The sequence below is a fragment of the Lagopus muta genome, chromosome 6 (assembly GCF_023343835.1).
Source record: "Lagopus muta isolate bLagMut1 chromosome 6, bLagMut1 primary, whole genome shotgun sequence".
Lineage (NCBI taxonomy): Eukaryota > Metazoa > Chordata > Aves > Galliformes > Phasianidae > Lagopus > Lagopus muta.
Window position 1 is genome coordinate 18,957,903 of NC_064438.1, and position 24,312 is coordinate 18,982,214.

The following is a 24,312-nucleotide window of genomic DNA, read 5'->3' on the forward strand; positions in this document are numbered from 1 at the left end:
CTGCACCTCTCTTAGACCTCATTTAAGGGCTGACTGCCACCAGGGAAGGATCTCTGGTTGGAGATCCCTCTTCTGTGGAGCTCCTGTTGTAAGCCTAGCTCTTTGGAGATTGGTGAGTACTTCTTTGTAACACCTTTTTACTGTGCTTGTCCCTTTGTTTTTACATCTCCTGTATCACTGTTACATCATGTTGATTTTTCTGATTGTTACAGTGTATGAGACAGCTAGTAGCCTGATAGAGCTCTGTACCATTCATAAGAAAGTAAAGTGGAAAGGTGTAAAACTTAGTGGATAGAGACAGCTTTGGCAGAAATGCTGAACCATGACAACTGCTGTTAGGAGAATAAAAAGCAGAACTGCCTCAAATGCCTATGTGGCAGCTCACAGATTCAGTAACATTCATTATCCTCCTTGTCTCTTACTTTATGTCATAGGAAACAGAAAAAACTTTCTGTCCCAAATGAGATATAAAAATGGTTCCGTGTTTCATAGATAACTTTCTGCATTCTGAGAAGAACTAGGCTAGAGGAATGGAAAGTTCTTGAATTTTTAAGCAAATGTTCCATTATTAATAAAAACAGCGCAAATTCCTCTTCCCTTCCAATTATGAGTAGGAGACATTCCTCAGATCTGAATTATCTGCCATTTAGAAATAGTTTTCATACTCATTTCATCACCAGTGAGATAAATTAGATGATCTCTAAGGCTACATTGTTCTCTCTTCAGTGTCCTTCAAGTATTGCCTGATAGAACTATCATTTGCTCTTGTCCCAGAATCCTTTCACTAAATGAAAACCATTTTTCCTGCAGCCTTTCTCTCACCCACTTCCTCATTAAATAATATATACCCCCTCACATAAATCATACATCATCTCTAAATTTTGCACATCCTATTCAATAAAAGATTGCATACCTGAAATAAATCTTATTTCTCCTTACTGTTACTAATGCAAGGTTTACATCTCCATTTTCTTTCTCCCTGGAAGACTGGGTGAAAGAGCTAGTAATTTTATGGGTTAGAGGATTTTTTTAATGCTGCTGCTAAATACATTGATTTTGTTGCATATTCCCAAGTCAGAGTTCAGATTTCAGGCTGATATATGCTAATGTATATAGCACATTTTATTTTCTAGTGGTTTGGGGGAAAAAGAATTCTATTTACTTGTAGTATTGCTTTCATATAAGGTGTGCTGGCAGGCTCAGTGGAAGCTGAACTCTGAAAATGGCCACATCTCTGCACTTGGTGATGAACTGGAGAGTATAGCATCTTGGTTCCCTGCCATATGTCTTCTGCTGCAAGGCAGCTACAGACCTGCTCTGGGACACACAGTGCCATCATTGTAGACAAAACCAGACCAGTAACTGGCAGAGAAAGCCTGAACAGTGTTTGGTATTTTGTCAGGAGAAAGCCTAACTGCCATTCTTTTCTCCTGGGAATGGTATCGTGACCCAGCATGCTGATAAAGGCCACAGCTGCCCTGTAGCCAGAGGAGAGATACACAGGGAGCATTAGCATTAGGATTTTGGATACTGAGATCTAGGGATTCCTGGCTCCACAGCAGTATGGCTGGTGAGGAGCACTGGAGTTGCAGATCATGGCATCCCTAGAAATCACAGCCCCAGGATGTTGTTCCTGGAGGGACTATAACACACACAGGCTGAAATTAGAAGTTATTTTTTTCCCCCCTGATTAAATAATTTTTTCAAAAATTTCCAGCAGAAAACATAGATTACTTTGAGAAGTAAATTTACAAATACAAAACCATTCTAATATTCATTCAGGTCATGAAATTTTACAGTTTCTGCCTGTGGGCAGCCCTGCTGACATCAATAGTGATGACTCCTGTCAGGTTTGGGTTTTTTGGTTTTTTTTGGTCTAAAAGTCTCTGGTTTGAGCAAAATCTTTTCCTTGGTTTAACTTTTGTTGTGAGAGCAAGTCTGCCTACCTATGAGTGTCATTGTATAGCTGTTCATGACGTTTATAGTCTTTGTATTTCTGAATTTTAAATGTCTGCATTTCACTGAGGAAGATGTAGCACAGAAATATGTGATTTAGCAGAAGGCAAACAGTGAGTGAGTGGCAGAGCTAGGAGAAGAGCTGTGATCTCCTGATATTGCTACTAAATTTGCCAGTAAACTGACCCAGCTTTGTGCAGAAATCATCGTTAATTAACTATACCATTGCATAATGCTACACACTGCTCTCAGCAGTGCTGTTTTGCACTGAGGTGATGGAGCCAATGTGGGAGCACTTGGCTCTGTACTGAACACAAAGCACTGAAGTTATGGGGAATCACCTGCAAGCAGCCTAGCAGTTTCTGTGGGGTAGCAGGATGCCCTTTGCACATCAGAGCATTGCCCTCAGTCTTTTAGGGAATTTCTTTCTGTTTGGCCACCTACTGAATCAACAGGGCCGTTCCCCTTTAGTATTTCTGCAATTAGTCTGTTTTAAATCTTTCACTTTGCAGTGCTCTGTGCATAACGAGCTTTCCAGAATTCAGACTTAGAAAATCTGTCATTTTCACTCATGGCTTATTTTTTAGTCTAGGCTCTTGAGCTCTGACACCATTTATCCCTACGCTTATCCTTTCCGACCCCAGTGCACACCCACATGTGAGGATGCCCCAGGTTCTCACAGGGTTTGCTGCCAGAGAAGATCTGATGTGGGCGAGGATTCAGATGGCTCTTCTCAGACATCATCCCTCTGCAGCTTGGCATAGGAGTCTAGAGATGGCTAATGCCTAACACATAAGCCCACAGGTACTAACTTTAGCCAAAAGCATAAGGATGCTGGCTGTCAAAATGTTAGTGGAACAGCTGTGTCCTCATAGGGAGGGAATGAGATGAGGGAATTCTGGAGGCTGCAGCTCAGACTGCTCAGGAGAATTCCTATTTTATTTCTCTTCATAAGCAGTCAGCAGGATTTTTAGTCAAGTAGATGACTTTGGCAGTGGGTTTGATGAAATGGCCACCTCTGTGTGTCATGTCACACTGCAAGGAGAGAACCTGCCTCCACATTCATGCTTTAGGAGTCCCAACCTCCTGTTCTAGCTCCTTTCTGACTTTAAAGCTGGGCTGCAGGCTGGGATCATGGGCACTGTAGGCCTGTTTATGGCTGTATTGGGTACCTGAGGTCCTGGAGCAGGATGCTGGGTGCTGCCACCATAATTCTTGGGGCAGAAAGGTGCTGTTGCTGGTGGGTAATTCCATGCAGGCTTTGTGCCAAGTGACTGACATGAGAAACCTGCTCTGACTAGCACCACACAGAGCAAGCAATGTCAGTTGTGGTGGGAATGCCCTTCTCTCTGTGATGCTGCTGACACCCTTCTGGAGCTGTAATCATTTCAGCTTTGTTCCTACACAGAGCTCCATACACAGAGAGAGTGAGAGCCTGGCACCTTCTTAGGCTCTCAAGGTCAACTCTTAGCTCCAGCTCTCCTGAATAAATGGTAACAGACACTCAAGGGAGCTCCCATAAGGACATTTCCTTTTTTTCATCACCTTCTTAAAGCTCCCACCTCTCCCACACTGGAGATCATTGCTGAGTAGGAAGCCCCACATTGACAAGCAGCTCAACTGTTCTCCTCTAGATTCTGGCAAGAGCTGGATGTGAATGACAGCAGACAAGGCTCGAGGCCATCAGCTTTGCTTTGTGACAGTCATTCTTCCCCACAGCAGGAGTAGTCTGCTGGGAGCTGAACTGCTTTGGAGGACAGGTGGTCTTGGTCAGGACTCTGAAGGAAAAGCTTCATGGGGGCAGTGTGTGTATGCAGGCCATGCCTGAACAGGCTGGTGATATCTGGTTTGCCTGCCTGTCTTTGTCTTGCCTCAGCACTTGCTGTTTAGCGCTGGCAGGCTCTGGGTTTCAGGTGAAAGAAGTCTACAAGCAGGAATTAGGAGGTGATCAAGGAAAGTGAAGATGCGTAAAGCTTGAGTTGAAAACTTGTTTTTTGTTTTTTGTTTTTTTGTTTTTTTAAAGCGAGATTCTCAAAGCAGAGAAAAAAAATACTTGCAAACACTGTAGCAGATGCTCTACAGGAAGGGGCAAGGGCACTGTGATAGGAAAGAGTTCACAGTGGTAGCTGTGTGTTTTGGAAAAGGTAAAGTCTTGGACTTCGGAGAAAAGCCCTGAACACCTAAAACTGCATGTCTAGGCAGCACTGCTCTACCCCTGCCATGCTTATCACTAGACTTCTCACTGGCTGGGTGAGACTTTATGCAGAAGCCCATTACCACCAGCCTCTACCCCATCACAGGCACTTTAGCAAGCCAGGCTCAGGTAATAACAGCCAACTTCACAAAGGTGCCCATGTCAGAACGATTTCAGTAACTATGAGAGCTAACAAGGGTTTAAATGTCTTTGAGGAACCAGCATTCAGTAATAAATAAAAGCACTGGATGAGTAATGTGGATTCTTCCCCCAAAATGCCCCCGTGTTGCATTAGTTGTCATGCAGCTTGCTAGGCAGCAAGAATTTTGGATTAACTGTCTCTGCCCTTCCTCTTGTGTTTCAAAACAGAGAAAACTATCTGCCTACCACTATGGCTCTTGTAATAGCACATTCTCTCAGTTCCATGCCCAGCTTCGGCCACATCTCGTGCAGAAATACTGAGATGACAATTTACCACAATGATTATTGATCCTGAAAGCTCAAAATCTCCTCTCACTTTTGTTTTTGTTCTGGTCTTGACATTAATCCTGGAAGTGTCAAAGTAAATCATAACAAAAGCAGCTCATTAGCCAACTCCAAGTACTAGAGATTGTAGATTTCCAGTCCTACTTTCTGGGCCTCCTCACTTTTGCAGCAGTTCCACCAGCTAGGAATAATTGCACACAACTATGACATAATCCCTACTGAAATTCAAATCTTTTCATTCCCTTCCAGCCAATTGGAACTCACCCCTGATGTTTTCCAGCTCCCTGCTTCCGTGAATGAGACAGTATCCATGTGAAAATATGCTTGGATCACCCACTGTGATTTATTCATCCAGAGGCAATTTGGAGGTTGTTCCTTACAATTAGCCACTTGATCTTTATCAACATTGTTCACAGCCCTTAGAAATTTTGTGTTTCTGGATACAACCTTTCCGGTACTCAGCCTATTTAATTATACAACTGGACTTGTTTGTGCATTGGATACTGGAGCAAGGACTGAGCAAGTCCTAATCATCTTCAGAATACACTTTCTATATAGGAATTCTTGCTGATAATGGAGAATAAGTTCCCCTGTGTGTCTTTTGGAAAATGTAGTGATATCATACTGCAGGGGAGAACACCATCTGCTCATAGGGAAGATTGTAGGGCCCCAAAGAAGCTGATACACTCATTATACTGAATTACAAAGGAGAGTAAATCATCTTAAGGTGTTTCATTTTGGAGATGTCAGCTCTCCAGCTAAGCAGGGACAAGCCTAGGCAATGCTGGATGAAAAAGACATTCTAAAGAAATTCATGTTGCTTTGAAACTGTCTTTGTGAACATGCATTAGCTATAACAAGAAAACAACATTTCATGGTGTAGATTCACTCTGTTGTAGCTGACAGCATAGTGCATTCAGCATTTTGCGGGGATCTAAGCTGGATTTCAGTCAGAAAAGACCTGGTGTTGCCTGTTTAAGAGAAAGAGATCAAAATTCTGTAGTGTTCAGATGAGGGTGTAGGGAAAAGGAAAATGAAAGGAATTAAAAAGCAGGAGAGTACTAAAGCAGTACAAGGGGAATTTGATTGGCTATGAAAAGCAGTTGCTGAGCTCTTGAAGTGTACAAAGAGGAGTATGGGAGCCATAAGAAAGAGCAAGGGAGATACCATTTGTGTCATCATTCCTACCACCTGGGGCCATCCTGCTTCAATAGTGTTTTGTATCAGCTGCAAACAGCGTGCAAGGCAGTGGAATCACGCCCATGAGTGCAACAAAGGGAAGCATGTGAGGTACCTGTCTCAGATGTTTGAGTGTAAAATCCTCCAGGAGGAACAAAGCCTTTCAATGAACTTTGGGGGTGGGGAAAAAGAGTGTAACTGTCAGTATTTCTGCATGCTGATTATTCCAGCAAGCTTTCAAAGTGGTTTTAAGGTTACTCCAATGCAGTGCAAGACCATGCAATCTGTACATTTGCAGCTAAGAAGCTATGAGCTGTGGATCAGTCGTCTTCAGAGAGAACAAGGAGCAGTTAGAGGCAGAGAGCTCAAATCCGTCATCTACTCTAGGTGTAATTTCTTCAGGCTCCAAGGAAATCAAAAGACACACTTCCCCCTCAGCTAGGAGGCAGAAAATATCTCCATCGGCAGTTTAAAGCTGTACACCAGCCTCTATCGTCTGCAACTTTTGCAAAGGGTAGGGGAGACCCCAAAGTGTGATCAGTGGCACAGTGCTTTATTTTTGGCTTGCTGCACAATTATTTTGTGTTGAAAAGCTCACTTGTGGCACATATTAGAGCAGACCTGGGAAGATGACTTTGTTTCCTAAGTGATTCACTGATGAAGTGATGAGGAAAAGCATTTGTCCTGTTCAGTGTGGTAGGAAGCTTGGATCAAACTGTCCTCCTATAACATTGATAGATCTTTTCACAAAGCAAGTCATACCAGAGAGAGTCCTATGAATAGTTTTATTCTGAGGCATGTTAGTAGTAGACAGAGGAAGATGCTCGTGACTGTTTTGGGGTGGGGGAAATGGAGATTTCCTATGAATTATCCTTGGATGGATTTAATCTCAGAAAAGACAACTTCAGATTGAAAAGATAGCAATGCCTGGAGCTATGCCCTGGGCAGGATTTCATGTTCTTTGCCAGAAAGTTCTTTACCAATTATCCCTTTTGAAAAGCTTAAAAAAATGACTATTTAATAGACATTAAGAAAACAGCAAAGGGACAGGAAGAATTATCAATAAAGTCATTATCTTGTCTCTTTAAGCCTTGTTATCAGCTGTAGCTACTCACTGGTGTTTCATAAGATATTATGAAACAAAGTGCTGCTAAATGGTATTAGCAACTTTCTCACAGACTGCATGACTTGCTCAATCCAATAGTTGCATTGACAGAGCTGAAGGAAAGAGCAGTATTAGGGACAAGCATTTTGCAGTCCGATTCACAGGCAGCACTTGATTGTTTTGGACATTTGAAGTAATTTCCAACCTCAGTGAAGAACTGCATTCTTTTTTAGGAGTTTCTGCCCTCCTGACAGGCATCTTGGCTGTTTGTTCAATGGGACAAGCCGAGGAGCTTTAGCTGGCAGCTCAGCGAAGTAAGGTAACCCACAATGGATTTTCGGTACCTGGTAAACAGCAGGCATAATGTTTGTTGGTTTGGCAGTTGCTATGTAAACAGTTCTGACATCCTTCTAACCAAGGGAGAAAGCTGAAGGAAATATACTGAACTGAAGAGTGGGCCAGCTTCCTTTATGACTGCACTAGCCGTGTCTTCGCTGCAAGAGTATCTTATCCTGCCTGAACAAGCTGCCCCTTCTGAACAGTGTCACTCATAAAAAGCAGTTCTACTGAGTAACAGTGCTCAAGGCAGCTGTACCATCAAGTAGTGACTCTATCTTGCTTCCCAGGTGAAGTCCCAGGAACGTTCTGGAAGACAAGGAAACAATCAGAGGATCTTGCCTGTGTCCACACTACAGTTTTGCAATATGACAGGCTAAAGGGTTGTGCTGATTTAAGCTTTAGCCTGTTAAGTCTGCAAAACCTGGGAACTGATGCTTTCCAGTTAAAGGTTTTTTCTGGTGTATGGGTCTAAAAGAAGCTGAACCCCTGTGTAATGATTGTGAAAAAGGCTAGTAGCCTTTACTCCTTAGCAGCTCCATGTACATATGTGTTTTGGCAGCAGGAGATGGCTTCTTATTTCCCATTCTAAACAGGCATGCCTGCAGGGAGCACAGGAATAATGTGATGGAGAAACAGTAGCATTCCTCTCACTTTCTTGGCATAGCCACCAAAAAAAAGCCAACTCAACAACAGTGGGGAAGAATTCTGTCCCTTTAAAAAAGCTGTAAATAGCTATTTTCTACTGGGTGAAAAAAACACATCCTTAGAAAGCTCTACATTGCATGTTCGTGGTTAGGTGAGAATGCTAGAAACTTTCCCCAAGTACCTCATCCTAGAATCTACTGGGATTAAAATTCTGTCTAGGCTATGCCAAGTAGTGACAGCTATGCTCGTTTCTCCCACAGCAGAAGAAGGAGGCAGGAAATGGTGCAGTTTTAATACCTTCTCCCTGTTTAAAACATGAGTCGGTCAGCTAAGGGCAAGGGCATCCCTAAGAACCATCTCAAGTCGTAGTTTTATAGGGCAGAGAAGGACGGAACGGGATTGTTTCAGCTGTAGGGAAGGGTCTGAAAGCTATATTCAGAGGCTGATTGGAGCATGGTAAGGCCAGCTCTAGAAACATCAAAGGCTACAGCATGGAGTTAGTTCATACAGCTTAGCCAGCTGGATTAGACCCGTCATTAGGATGCAGAACAAAGCCTTTCTTCTTGGCAATAAGGAGCAAGAAACAGAATGAAAATGGAAATCGGTTCTGAGTCCTGAATTCCCTATTCAACATGAGATCCCCTATTTGCGTAGAAACTCTAGTTTGCCTGGCTTTGTTTGAAATAAAGGTAACAGGAAATTTCAGAGCAGGATGAGGTCAAGGTCTCTTGCTTCAGGGACAGCAGGCCCTGGGAGGACTCTTGAGGCAGAATGCCCTGTCCTAGGAGGAGAACAAGCAGAGGAGGAAAGCATTTGCCATGGGATACCAGGCTACTGCCTCCTCACAGCTGCATCCTCAGCAGGCAAACTCAACACTGAGATCTTAGAAAAGGCCTTTCTAAGTTTGAGATGACCAAGCAGTTGTCACACTACACAGTGTCACTGATAATCTGATACCTCAGCAGATGATTTAGTAGAGCACCACGATCAGGCCACTTGCTTGTTAGTTTTTCCCTAATATGTCTTTTGAGGAAGCTGCTGCTCTGTTTCAGAGTTTTGCAGGCTGAGAGAATTATTGGCACTTGCCACATCTGTGACTGCAGAATTATTTGCATTAAAATCCACAGAGGTCAGACAGAAAAGCCTGGCTTTGATCTCAGTTGTGTCAGCATGGCTCAGGTGTCACTAGGAGAAGTGTACAGGTGTACTGCAAATTCAGCTTAAGATCAGGAAGAAGTCCAAGAATTTCAAATAGGAGTCAAGTTTCTCTACTTACTTATCATCCTAACAAGGCTTTCCTATGTGCAAGAAGGTACTTGTTGCTTGTCACTAGGCTTTTTCTTAGTGCTGTGTTTTAGGAGAGAAGAAGAAAGATCTCACTCTATTAGTTAGCATCTGCTTTACAATTTCTTATAGATGCTTTTTTTTAAAAAGCAATCTTTGAAAGGAATAAGACATATTTAAATTAAGCATTTCTTGACCTTAAGCATGACTGATTGAAATATTAATGGCTGTTAGAAAGAAATGTGCCTGCGCTCCAACTCACACTGTTGAAGCCTTTAGATCACTGTATTCCCTCAGACTGGAAACAAAGTCTTCTACTGTCTGCCACGGTAAAAGAGAGAAGAGAGCACTAGTAATCAGCAATCTGTGTCTTTAATCATTTCAATAATATTGCAAATTGCAACTGACAGAACAATCAGGGCTGCGTGTTACCCCAGGAAAGCAGCTTGACCAATGTCAATGATCCTGTTAAAGGAATGGAATTTACTTTAATGGATGAAAAAATAGGTTTCTTGAGCTTTGTCATTAGAGTGATTTCCATAAGTCCCACAGTGATTCCTACACCATTAAAACTACAAATGGAAATGGATAAAAAGATGGACTTGCACTGGGATAACAAGGGACTTAAAAGTTCTTGATTTCTGTCATAAATGTATATTGCTTAATTTGTTTTACCTGGCCTCAGCTCTTTCCTCAATGAGATAATCCCTCACTTTCCCCTCCTCCAAAGTGAACCCCTTGGATTTCTCTGACTAAAACTCTCATATCTCTCTGGCTACCTTCTGTTGCTCCACCTCAAATCTTCTACATCCACTTAACGTCAGGGGTCTCTAATTTTCTTCTCTCTTTTATCCATTTTTATAATGGGATTGTACCTGACTTACTCCAAGAACACCAGCCTGGAAGAATCAGGCTCTCAGTATCCAAAGTCACATTCAGCACTCTGAAAGTGACCATTTTATGACTGTTTTCTGCAGAAATAACATTATTGCCTTGGTTTGACTTCACAAGTCACAGGAAAGCACTGTTGCTACAAACCTAACAGACAGAAGATCCTGAGCATGAAGTGATCTCCCTTGAACACTTACACTGCAGTGCTGTTCAGGGTCTATCTTTAAAATAATTTTAGCCATAGATGTATTTTCCAGTTCTTTTTTTTTTTTTTTTTTTTTGCTCTTAGAAAACAGACCCTTTTTCCCCTATATACTGGAAAATACTTACGATATGTTTTGGCGAAACTGAAGGAAATATCTTTAAAAGTACTTCTTTGAAGCCAGAAAGAACAAAGATTTGCCATGATGCTTTCCCAGTGTGAGCTTTTTTTAATTCTTATATAAGAAAAAAAAGTCAACTTTTATTTATGTTATGGATGACAGAAATGTAGGTGTTGAATTTAGTATTTCCTAGCTTAAGCAGAAGTCCAGCATATGTGCACAGACATTACAAAATGACAATATTTTATTCAGCTGCTCTATTCTTTCAAAAAATCAAACTTAAGGATTGCTCTCAAGATCTTACTGTATACATTTTCAAGTCTCTCCTCCCTCTAGTCCGTTACTACATACGGCCTCCACTGTTTACACTAAGATGGAAGCCTCATCCTATTCTTTTTTATCTTCTACTTCCTTTGCTGCTTGTGTTACATGGCTGAAATTTCTACAGCGGAATTACAGAAGCAGAAGAATGTGAACTTTCTTACATTCCTTGACTGTAGTGTAAAGCCTGCCAAAACTAGGGTTGAGGTTTGCTGGAAATTTAATTAATTTGAAATTTAGGTTGGTTCTGAATCAAATGTGAATCTTTCTTTCTTTTTCATTTCTCTCCTGCAAACAGGAATATAATCTCAGTGAGTAACTGCAGAGAGCTTCAAGTTTCCAGTCCCTAAATGACCCACTACTGGCAGGAAAAGGGTTGTTAGCAGAAAGCCTGCCACATTAGCCCTTAAGTCACGAACTCTCAATTTTCAGCAACCCACTTTTTACCAAAAACACATCAGAAATGTGTGATCTGGTAGAATGTGGCACAATGTTCTGAACCAAAATTTTTTGGGGTTTATATAGTATGTAAAACTACTCCTGTTCTGGTCTGCTGGGAGGAAAAAGTCAAGTCTTACGAACTAGTTCTGAAACCATGTAAATCTAAAGGTCTTGTATCTCAAAATAGTCCATTTAATAATGTATGGAAGTACCATGTCACTATGATTTAACTTCCCTGATGAAGTAAAAGCAATTTTAGGATAGAAATCTATTTCTGAGGCAGGCACGAGTGAGGAAAAGATTTTGAAGCAGTGAAGTTTGGTGCATATTGGCTATTCTGAGTTAGAATTTTAAACTCTTAAATTAGGCAAGGCACTTTGTGCCTTACAGCCACAACACTGCCACAACAGTGACACAATAAGTCATACTTTCTGTCTTGGGACAATTATAGTCCCAGTTATATTTCACTGTTATCACTGGAATCTTCCAGAGTCAGCTGGAACTCTAACTCAGTGGCTTTAAATTTTGGACACTGCTCTTTTCAGTCAGTAGATATGATAAAGCCCTTATCATAGCATATATCGCACAGTTCTTACTCCTTGCTCTTTAAAGCCCTGTTAGATGAAGTCATTTGCTCAAGAATGAAGAAATAAAAACTCTGAACAGACAGTGGGTTTGATCAGATTTCAACAGCATTCAGTTGGTAGAACAAAATCACGTGAATGACTGTATGTACACTTGCCAACACAGACAGAATCAACTATGTTTTTGTTCGTTCTGACCCCAAGGCCCTACATTTGAGGTGCCAGTGCTCTACTTTTCAAATGGCAATTAAGGAAGACAAACATCCTAGGACTGACTCTGGCTATCACCCCAAATGCAGGGCTCGGCTGAGGTATGTGCTGTTAGAAAAGAACACAGTGTTCCACACAATGGGGAAGTAGCAGACAGGTTACTATCTCTGGAAAAGGCTGGCCCATCACAAGATTTCTTGTATGCTGTTCACCAGCTTCAATTCTGTTTTACCCTTTTGCACATAGATACAAAGCTCTAACAATATTCTTCACAAACTGTGCACAGCATATCTTCAGAAATGCTACAAGTGCATTATCTGGAATGATGTTTGACTCAGCCTACATACCAGTGACACTTCCTAACGTTCAAAGGCCTGCGTTAATGACAGCCCTGGAGGATGATCATGCACACAGTGTCTGTACTCACAGTTTTCACAGCGACTCCCAGTATAGCCAGCGAGACAGGCACATTTATAAGTACCACTTTTGTCAAGAATGCATGTTCCATCGTGAAGACATGGAGATGAAGAACAAGCTATAAGGGAGAAACAAGAACATTCATGATGTCTCAATAGGATGGGGTTCTATCTTTCCTCATTATGGTTATGGCTGGGAGTTAATTGCATGTTCTGGTAAAAATTGAGGAAGATACAGTAAATGGCCTAATGCTTGTTAAAAAGCCTTTTTACACTCACTGAAGAGGAGATCTGCTGTGGATGGGAAGTTTTTTCCCCAGCATTCATTGTTTATTCTTAGCATTTTTCTCTGAGTACTGTCCAAACGTGAGGAAAAATAACTCACATCAAACTCCAACAGTGCTTAGGCTTAGCCTAATATAGAGAAGTATAACATCAACCTACATTTCTCCTGGCATTCATCTCAGAGTTAAAGGATGAGTTCCAGGATCTGTAGTAGTTCTGTACTATTACATTTGAAGCATTCACTTTGCTGCAGTCCAGAATGGCAGATATCAGAATTGGAAGTTTCCTTGAAAATACTTCAGTTGCAGCATGATGTTTGAGTTATACCCAGATGGCGAGTGACAAGAGATATATAGATACCACGTTTGGATTTCTCCAGAGGTTTCATATACTAATGTAACTGCAGCTTGTGTCTATGTGGCCAGTGAATATATCCCAGATCTCACTGAGGACTAAGGTCTAATTAAGGACAGTAATTTGTTCCTGAAGAGGAATATATATATATATATACATATATATATATACACATAAATATATATATAGTACTGTGTCCAACTAACAAAAAGAATCTCTGAGAAGGGGAAAGAGAATGAGGAGAGTTTGTTTAAACTGATAGCTGTAGTCACTGGTTTGAAGCCAGAGGACTTTCAGCTTTGTCCTCACCCCAGCTTTTTTTCATAACTGTGAGTGAAGATAAGCATCAGATACCACCCTCAAAAATGCCTGATACTCAAGAGAAATAGATATTTTTCTTTTTAAAGGAGTCTTGATTGCCTAGCTTCAAACACCATGGGACAATACTACAGAACATTAAGGCCCCTATGTTGTGTCAAAGATCACTACGTTACGGGTACAGAAAGTAGAGTGCTATTGAAATTCAACAACAGGCTTTCATCTAAACAGATCCAACATATGTCTAATCCCTAGGAGATCCTGATGCCTGCCCATCTGGCCTTCCACCCTTCTCATATGAAGTCTGCTGAGTGCCTTCGTGTCACTTGTGCCAATTATTGGCTTCCATTTGACAGTTGGCATGGGATGAGTGACAGAGCTCAGGGACCTAACACCTGCTTCCAGATCAGGCAGCACAACAGACTGTACGATCTCTTCCTTTAATAGCTACACACTGAGCAACCTTTCTAAAGGGCAATATAAGCTTTGAGCTTATTTTGTATTAATCAAAATCTTTCAGGCTGTTGAACCAGTGACCTCTGTGCAGCCAGTGTCACTGCTTCAGCAGGCTTGACTTGTAAGTCAGCACAAAGCTCAGCAGAAGGGAAACAGAATCACAAGCCACCTTTCCACTCCTCTCCATTACACCACTAAGGTGCTGGCTACACCTGGTCATCTCCACATCCTGAAAGTGTTGCTTCAGCTCTCATCTGCACCACAGCCTATTGCTCTAGCAAATCCTGTGCAGTCTCTTCCTGAGACCTCAGCTTTCCACAAGGCTGTGCGCAAAGGGGAAATCTCAGGGGAAATGCTTTACTTTGTAATGACTTGCCAGAGCTTTCAATCTTGTGCTGCCCTTGCTCTCAATTCCACACTGCCCCAAGCACGCCGTATTCTTCTCCAAAAACTGTCCCGCTGGCCAGGTTAATTCTTCACACAAAGAGATGCTGGGAGTATTTTAAAAGCCTTTCATTGCAGTTACACATTAGGCCAGAACAGCCTCATAATACAGCGTACAATGAGACCTCCTCACAAACTCTAAGAAGCCCTTTGCAACATGCTCTGTGTGGATTACCACACTTGCAACCACCCAGCCTCAGAATAATTACCGCTAAAAATGGGGCGGAAATAAAGTGCTCAACAGTATTCGAATACCAAGTGTTCCCTGCTGGGTAGAGAAAACAGAATCGATTCAGCTTGTGCCATATGGAAAATGTTAGTTTCCTGAGTGTAGGCAGCCCTTATGCAACATAGCCCACACCGCAGTCGTTTGTTCTATATCACCTCTCCTGCTGTAAGCCCAGGCAAAGTATGAATAGCTAACTGCTGCAGCTACATTACTAATGGGTATGCTGAAGGTAACAGCTGAAGAACAGGGCAGGCTCAGGAATGCCACAGGCACTGCATGCAGCAGTACGCACATTTCAGATTGCTAGTTACAATCCTGATCATTGGCAACTGCTGATTCACAGTAGGTTTGTGTATTTCTAAAAGGATTCTACAAACTAAATGAACTTCCTGAGCCAGATGTACTCTGGACAGCATCATGAAATGTGGGTCATCGGGATGTGCAGAAGGCAAGTTATGCTGAGTCATAGATGCTGCAGGGTTTTTCTATGGCAAAGCAGCGCTCCCTGATTAGTCTTCTGTGCCAGAAGTACTGGGGATTTTTTTGACCAAAATTCCCTTCATAGCTAAACAAAGGAAATCCAGAGTGAGCATACATGTGGGTTTAAATGCAGTGGCAAAATGAGGAGAAAGCTACACTTTCTAAGTTATTTAGCAGCCTGGAAAAAAAAAAAAAAAGTAGAGAGCAATGCGGGGCACTCAAGCACTGAGTACCAACAAAAGCACTGGAATTCTAGAGCCCCGCTTCTGTCATTCATAACACTAAGTTCATCACAGAATGGGAAAGGCCTCTATTTTCTCTTTCTTGAAGAAAAGAATATGTCCTTTGTACACGCTTTATTTGCAAAGCTCTAATGGTATGATACATGAGCCAACACCAGAGGCATGTCAGGGCACTTTGACTGAAGTAATTATAAGGCTTTGCATCAGGTTTCTCCTAACTGAGGCAGTCACTCTGCTCCGGCACACAGCACTGAGCAATTCCACAATTGCAAAAATATTCATGCCCCTTTCTCTGTCTTCTGTGCTCTCCATTCCCGGATTGTCAGAGAAAATTCCCTTAAAACAGCAGCCTTTCTGTGCTCACCAACGAGCTTGCTCTTCACACAGGTAGAGGGAATTTACTCTTCGTTAAGAGAGCCTCACATTCACATGCTATGCGATGGCCTTTGAACCTTCCATGCACTGACTTTGTGTAAGCTGCTGTAGGCAACACAGCATGAAAGTTTTTAATGAAGCAAAACAGGGAGAGAGATTGGTGAAACTGAATTAATGAGAGTGAGTGGCATGTTCCACTTTTTGGATTATTTTACCTGTAATTTCTTCAAAGACAGCGTGAAATCCATCAAAGTTCTTGGATCCATCAGACTGGAAAAGGACATGGAGTGAAGACCCAGTGCTTCGAATGGGAGCTGGCCTTTCATTCCCACAGAATTTCTTAATTACTCGGCTGTCCAAATTGTCCCCGTCACGTACCTCCACATAATCATACTGGCACATGTAATCAAACTCCAGGCTCAACATGGAAAACCTTGGGGAATAAGGACACACACAAATCAGTCAGGCCTCTTACTCTCTCCCCTGTGCACCCTGACTGGTGTATTTGGAAGTTTGGATATGCTACTGTCCCCACCTTTGCGAACCAGCAGATGCTGATAACACGACAGCCCTCTCACTTCATCGCAGTTTTTGCATCATGATCCTTGGAAGCAACTTCACAGGGGTGCTCCGTGAAGGTATTTAAGTGGCTGAACAGTGAAGTCTAAATTGAAGTCATACAGTCTGTTCACACACATCAGGACCCTAACCAGATCACGATGTTAGAAATTCCATCTACAGTCAGATGCAGTAGGGGGTATATTTTTTTCCTGGCTGTTTGCTGAAAATTGTTCTCTTTCCTCTAAGTAGAGTACTACATACTGAACGTAATGTTATCAGAGACTGAGAATCAAAAGCTGTTTACATGGAAAGCCAGCAATTCTCAGTACAATGAAAACTCAAAGATGTGACAGAAAGGGACAGAGAAAGGGAATCTGAAACAGTACAGAACACTACAAAGCAAAATGGCAGTAAACCCCTGACATCTTGCACTTGCCCTTCTTTTAAAGATAGAAATAAGGGACAGCAGAAGAGAAATATTTAAAGCTCTTTCCCACAGCGTCTGTCTTTCCTAGCTTTGATCCATCCACTGCACAAGGCTCCCCTTCATTAACAACAACGTTATATGCTGCTGTTTGAGTTCAGCAGGGCACAGAGCCAAAGCATGCCACCAGAATATGAATGAGAAGCAGAGTGAGAAACACCAAGGGATTCTGAATAAGCAAAGGCTAAGGGTGTCTGGCCTAGGCCTGGTACAGAGGAAAAGAATGAGAAGGTCTGGCCCTGGGAAAAGGCCGTGTTACTAACTGAAGATCATTTTATAAGTGAAACTCCTAATATTCTCAATCTTCTTGAGAACTCCTAGCTCCATAGACCATAGTATTTAGGATTAGATCAAAGCTCCCATGCTGCCTTTTCCAGTGTGGACCTAGTGTTTTGGAAAGAATGCATTTTCACACCAAAGAGATGAGCCAGATTTTGGATCTACTGCCAGAGATCTCAGAGTCTGAAGAGGCAAAAGAGTACTGGAGCCTATTTCCTGCTCTTCTCTTTTGTAGACTCAGGCCATAACAAAGCTTCTGTGTTATGTGAAATTGCCTTTCTTTGTGAACTCATGAACTGACCTAAGAGGCCTTTTCACTCCATCACCTTTGTTCAGACCATGCAGTTGGTTTTAAAGCATCAGGAGTGTGCTACACAAAGAGAAATGGGTGAGCGGTTGTAGGAAGCTGCATCAATGGAGGAAAGCCCCTCATTTTTTAAATAATCTGGTGAAGGTAAAATAAGAAAAAAAATGCTTTTAGTATGTGTAAGAGATAAATTGCATGCATGCTGAAGGCTGTCAGGTTTGCCAGGATTACCAGAGACATCCTCACAGGCATCAGGTTGTATGCTATATCTTCAAAACAGTAAAAGCTGGCAGGTCAAATTCCAGGGACCTCCTCTTATGGAAGTTGCAAAGCAATACAAATTAACCCATTTGCAGCAGAAGTGCTAAGTCACAGCCTGAAGCAGTGATTGAGCACCTGCTGGGAAGGCAGGGCCAACCCAGGGGAGCTCAGCTGCATGCAGTGCACCTGAGTGACTGGAAGGAATAGTGCCAGGATCCACCCCTTTCCGGACCTTACATAAGGGTTGGCAGTGGAGGTAAGGGTATTTTGCTGGAGATCCGTGCCTATCTGAGGCCTTCCAAAGGTAAGCAGTTTTTTTCCTTTGTTTTTTTGTGTCTGCAGCTGCTGCATTTGGGCTTGTTCTCATTTGCTGCAGCCAAAGGCACCCTTCTATTTGCTGCTGTGTTTCCTATCATGCTATAGCGTTGCACCATTCATCCTTGTTGCACTTATCAGGCTACAGTTTATTCTTAGTCAGACCTGAAGACATTTACTAGTTCTCTGAGCCGTTACATTTCTCATTAAAATTAAGTATGTTTGTAAATGTAACAGGAACGTTTCTGGTATGCCTGCCATGCAATGAGAAAAAGAACTGGGATGACAATGTTAACTTTCTGTATAGTACTATATACAGCTGCAGAGGTAAACTGTCTAGCAGTGCATTCCTGAGCAAAGAATATCAAGCAACAACAAATGAAGTCACAGTAGGAAAAAGTTTGTATATACAGTAGTGTTTTTAATTGTTTCCTGCGCTTTAAAAAATGATGAAAACAGAATGTGAAATAAGAAAGGTATTATATTTTACTTAACATTAAAAAAAATACACTGGATCGATCACATGAGATCCCAAGATTAAGACTCAGAACTAGTAGGTTAAAAACTCTGCCAAAGCCTAGTAGACTAGTTGACAGGACTCTTTACAGACCACCTTGTATATTGATGTTTAAGTCAGTTACAGTCTATGTAAGAATTTTACATCTCTTACCTGTAAAACTGTGACTATATCCTAATTCTGTTGGCTGTTATGAAGTCAAGCACTTTAATTTAGTGCTAGAGGTCATCATAGACAAAACAGAATGAAAAGTACTATATTATTTCATTACTGTCTGCAGTGGGAACACAATCACCAATCCCTCTGATAAAGTCTTCTAGTCAAAGGAAAAGGTTTAAAACTACATCTCTATTGAGATGTAGTTTTTTAATCAAAAGTGATTGAAAGTTGTAAGTTACTGCTACTCTGAAACGATACCCCTGTCATGGGTTGGGCTGAGGGAGCCTATGCATTACAACCCAAGGGAAAGAAAGGCTGGGGGGAAGGAAAAATAAAAAACAAAACAAAACCACACACACACAAAACAAACTATCACTGCAATCTGAGCACCAATTATCAAAACAGCTCTGCTTAGTCAACCTCCAAAGAACAGCATGGCACAGCTTGAGGCAAGAGAAGATTTATCTGATCCTGAGAGTTTCACTTTTCCTGCCCTGTGTAAGCAGAGACAAAACACTTTTATCCCCTTCTGTCCTGATCCCTTGGCCTTGCAAGCCGTTAGAGCAACAGCAAACCGAACTTGTGAGGAACACACAGAGAGAAGGAAGAAAGGTGTTATTTTGTTAGCAGCGATGCTGATTCAGCACAACACTGGCTGTGTGTTAGAGCTCCAAGCAATCAGCCCTTACAAAGGGAGTCAGTGCATTTTTGCAGAAATGCAGCAAACACAAAGGTTCAGCATGGATGGCAGGCCCAGGAAGATGATTCTAGAGGCCTACATACCTGTGTATGTATGACTTAAAGGAGGAGTTTCCAGATAAATGTACCAACCTTCCCCAGTACCTATCTGCTGAAGTACCAGTGAGTGGTTTGAGGCCCACCTTGAAAACCTCAGCTGATTCATTACACTTCAAGGTTTTCTTACATGAGGCAGATATAAGGCCTTATGTCTGTTTGGTATAGAGATTTTCTCCTATGCATTTTGTCACACAGGGTGGCAGGATTAAGCGTGGACTTTCAGGACAGTTCCCAGTCTTTCCCTAGAAATGCTGTCCCATCTGCTGGAATCCCTAGGCACCCAGGCACCAAGCTTACTCAGGCTGGGCACAGGGGTTTATGCTTCTCCAAGGCTATCTAGCTCAGATAAAAGTAGCTGCTGACAGCAGAAGGTTGGTAGCTTGGGCTTCCCTGTTAAAGCCTTCTCCAGCTAGATTGTAATGTTATGCCACAACAAGCTGATGCTGAGTATTGAGTTTAACTATAGGCAGTATAGGCACAGGGAGAAAGAGACAGGCACTTACTGGAGGGTGTCTCTCATACTGAATACATTTCTTCATCTTCTGGTAACTGTAAGGGTAGGAGCAAAATCATGTGCAAAAATTACATCTTCCTGACACTTGTGAGTGGTTCTCAGGGTCCAATAAGAAGGTCCTATCTTTCCAAAGGCTTAGTGCATCTGTTATCTTACTTTAGAGCATTCCACTGCAGCATGTCATGGCAAGTACTCCAGCTCTCTGTTAAAGTAGTCTTTTCTCCATTTCTAGGTACACTGCATCTGTCATCTTTTGGCTGTCATCTCTACCCAAAGATGGGTGCATCCACCAGTAATACCCATGAATGGGATTCATTTCTGCTCTCATACCTATCCCCATAGAAGCGAAGGCAGGCTGACTGCTGTAGTTGCTGAAGAACTTTTTAGCTGAAGAACTTTACAATTGATAAAATCTCCTTTTTAAAATGTAAAAATACTGGATTAACATCTCCCTTAACCTGTGCTGTATATACCACACACCTAGCTAATAGTGCATTTTAAAAACAAAGTAGGTACAGCTTGTACTCACTGAGACCAAAGCAAAGTTGTGTTATGATGCCAAACTCTTCCTCATAGTATTGCTTTCCTGTGTCTCTCTGTGTCTGGAGAATTATATGCTACATAATTATTCAGCCAAGAGGCTCCAGCACTAACCAGGCAATAATTACAGCTGCTCGTAACTACACGATAGGCTTGCATTTGCAAGTCTGAAGAAAAGGGTATTATCGTTAGATTGCCACAAGATCTTCATTTCTGTTCAATTTATTTATCTTCCTCTAATTAAATATTAAGTCTCTTTAAGTATATAGGAAGAAATATGTATCTAGCATAGCTCCTTTGCCTGGGCTCTGAAGCTGGTGGAATACTGATGTGAAGGCTTTAGCTACTGTTTTTATTATATTAGCTAGTGGGTTTTGAATGTGATCTCCTGCCAAGTTTCCTGCTGTGTGTGTAAGCTCCCAGCCATGCACATATGAAAACACTATTAATTACCCTAAAAGGGGCTTTCCTGCAATAGGAAAGATACCTGATCAAGAACTGTAAGCTCAAGTCATTTGGGAAGAGTTAACAGGACAAAGCCCACAAAGGCTAGAGCAGAATACCTTGCAGAAGAGTCAGTCACATTTCCAGACATATGAATGGTAAGAGGAGTAGCAGAGGCTGGTAGAAGACAGAGCTAGTAAAATGAAAGAAAATTAAGAGAGGGAAAATGCAGGCTAAATGTGAGGCAGGTACCAACAGCAACTCTCTCGAAGATGAGACAAAATGTTCCTACGGCTTTTCTACTGAGAATGTTTTAGGTCAGTCTGGAGCACTCTTGAGAAAGTATTGGATGTTTTTGTGTCAAGCTGTTGAAGAGATCTTGAGAGATACACTGTGCCCAATATCTGAGATAAACTTCTCAGCATCCCGCTGTCCTAGGTGGGATCTGAAGGCAAAGCACTGATGATACATGCAGCGGCTGCCCATCACAAGCTAGGCCAGGTGTAAGCTGAAGTTGCCAGGTGTGCAGTGGTGGAGCTCCAGGGCTCCCAGCTGCTGACTCTCATTGGCTCTGTGGTGAGTGCTTCATTACCCACCTACAGCCAGTGCTGGCTGAAAGCCATTATGACCTACCTTAATTCAATGTTAAATCCAGCTTGAACATGGATAGTCCACTCGCATCGTGCGTTCAGTGGGTAACTCTCCAGCAAAATCTGACCTCTAGGAGCCCGAAAAACCTGTCCACACCCTGGGGAGCAAAAGAAGAAAAAAAAGCTGTGTGAGGAACCTTCATATTACAGTTGAAGAAAATACAAGTGGGAACTACATCGGAATGAAAAGATAGGGTGACTTAGGAAGATATCACTTTCTCACATTGCAGTAACTAAAATAATAGAACAGCCACACAAAGGTTGTAAGGAATCATGATTCTACTAGAATTGTATTGTCTACAGTAAGACTGACCCAAGAAAATTTTACTTTGTTGCTTCTGCCTGCTTTGCAAAGCTGCCCTATGATACTATTCCATATAGCATTTGCCCCATTCAGGTTTAGACCATCTCCAGCTCACAAAACTTTGGATAGATCTTATGTTAACCTGTGTAATCACTGAAGCTGAGTAAACTGGTGGAACATTGCCAAAGGTGTAATGAACACATGAATTAGTCCTTCACAAGGAGACGTTTGGAGGAAAAAGTTCATCTGTTCCTACAGGGTGCATTCATTTGCCCTCAGGATTCACCACATCATCCTTACAATTTGGATGATGGCATTCCAATGGATACATGGAATCACCAGGACTTCACCTTGCTGTATAACATGCAGCCCTCATCCCTTCTCTGAGGTTCATTCCTATCCTTCCTCTCCTCCTGTCCTCCTCTGTCAGTGTCACTCAGCTTTATACCACAAAATCTACCTCAGTGCCCACCAGCAGTTGACAGGACAAAGGACTCCAGCCACTTCTGCCCAGTCTAAGAAAACCATCAGGGAAAAAGGACCTGAACAAACAAGCAGACAAGGTCACATATGGAGGAAGCAATCTTCATGGCCATCCTGCATCTGCCCCAGGCAGCTGTCCAGGGATAGTTGTTCTAATTCCTCATCTTGGATGCTGAGTGTTTGTATCCCAAAGAGTTCTTTCACCTTATGTAACCTTCCCCTTTCCCCAGCTATAAAATATGGCTGATAGAATTTTCTTCTGTGGAACAAGGAAAGTTATGTAGCATTTTCTGCAGAGCCTTCTGTGATCTGTAAATGAAAGTGCTAGCAAAATGCACAGTTAAGTGATTATGCACCACACAGAGCTCATTTCTCAGTTTCTGCTTTCCTGACTACATTTTTTGAATGGAGACTTGCACACCACTACATTCTCCAGTAAACCTTCTGTTGCTTTGCTGGGGATGAGTCTGTAAATGTGAGCCAGAAACTGTAACTGAGTCTAATAGCTCAGCAGAACCAAGGGATCCCAATGGTCTCCACACCACAGGTAACTAGGATAACAAAAAGACAAATGATGCAACAGGTCTCTGTGGCAAATCTCGCACTTTGTTTTAGCTCCTTAGTTCAACATAGAACCCTGCCTTCTCTATTTATTTCCAAAAAGGAACACTATATTTTTAAACAACAATGCAGGACTAATATTCCCTACAGGAATAGTGGATTTAATGCTTGCCCTAGGGCCTGTCTTCCCTTTAGGAATAGAGGGAGACAGTGACCTGATTTGCTGAAGTAGCAAGCATCCACAGTTCCCACTGATCTTAGTGCCTGCAAATCAGTCCTGCTGCATCTCATCTATGGGGAGACGTGAAAACTGAGGGTCAATTGCTCCTCTTTCTTAAGAATTAGTTGCTCAAATGAAATACCTTTTGTTCGTTTACCCTCAGTTACCCCTAATTAAGCAGGACCCAAGGAAAGAGAAATGCTGCTCGGAGCTGTTCTTCCTAAGTGTTTCATCCTCCTCTGTGGCTTGCTTCATTCCTTGTGTAAAAAGCAAGGATTAATGACTGTGCCTAGCAGCCACATTACGATTCAGCAAAGCTGGCAGGATCTGTTGTGGTGCACATGATAATGCTCCTTCCCACAGCAAGGAACGGGGCCTTGTGCTGCCGCTGGCTCCTGCCTCAAAAGCAACCTGGGACAAAGCTGCTAGAAATCTTCAGATGCTTTGACAGAGGGGTTGGATCACCTCAAAGAAAGTTTCCCTTTCGCCCCAAGGGCCTTTTGAGTTTGCTGTGCCTTTAGCAAAGGGAAGCCAAAGAATTGGTGCAAAGAGATACTTGTGTGCAAAGCATACTAAATGTGCTTTTCTGTTTGCAGTGGTACAGCCTGACCTCTCTGAAGGAAACAGGCTTGGCCAGCAAAGCAGGTGGTCCTGAGGCCAGAGAAGGAACCATTCAATGACTTTCTCCAAAAGAACATTCTCAGGTTTTCTACCACTCTCCTCTGCACAAAGTACCTGTGACCAGATCTGTGCTCCTCTATCTCCAGCCCTTCTCCCAAAGGTTAAGATGATTCCCCAGACCAACAGTTCAATCATCTGTTGATCAGGAGTCCTTTCTCTTTCCATTCTGAATTTGCAGGAGTCCTGGAAAGCTCTCAAGAATAATTTACATCCTAAACACAAACGCTGGCAAACGCTGCCTCATTTACAAAAAAATAATCCACTTTGGCAGGCTGTCAACATCCTTGTTCCGTTCCTGTTCCTGAAAAAAAGGCAGCTTTCAGGGCTGCAGTGAGATTTCCTCTGAGGTTTGTTACTAACAGAAAACAAAACAACCCAAGAGGCCTCTGAGTTCCTGCCCATAAAGACCCGTGGGTCTGTGGAGCGAGAGGTCCTGAGGAGACCTCCCGTAAGAGCCCACTACCTCCTGTTCCAGTGCCACAGCAGCAGTGTTGGGCTCCTTCAAAGGTCAAACAGGCTGAGTGCAGAATGGCAGCAGAAATGCTTCTGGTGTTCACAAACAGGCTGATATGAGAAAGCAGCTGCCACTGTCACACCTGGTTGCTACCTGATGCTTATGGCTGGCTGGTGTTACAGGAGACACGTTATGCTGTAAAAGTAGCTACTGCCACAGGGAC

General features: G+C 42.4%; 1 protein-coding gene across 3 annotated transcripts in view; it reads right to left on the minus strand.

Moving 5' to 3' along the window:
* Positions 1-24,312, minus strand: part of PAMR1 (peptidase domain containing associated with muscle regeneration 1) — a 57,711-nt gene that overhangs the window by 13,455 nt on the left and 19,944 nt on the right. For all 3 annotated transcript variants that reach the window (XM_048950260.1, XM_048950258.1, XM_048950259.1), the window contains exons 4-6: positions 21,370-21,484; positions 15,773-15,990; positions 12,386-12,493 (exon numbers count right to left, since the gene is read on the minus strand). In XM_048950260.1, coding sequence (XP_048806217.1) covers positions 12,386-12,493; positions 15,773-15,990; positions 21,370-21,484 — 441 coding nt within the window. The remainder of the gene's footprint in view (positions 1-12,385; positions 12,494-15,772; positions 15,991-21,369; positions 21,485-24,312) is intronic.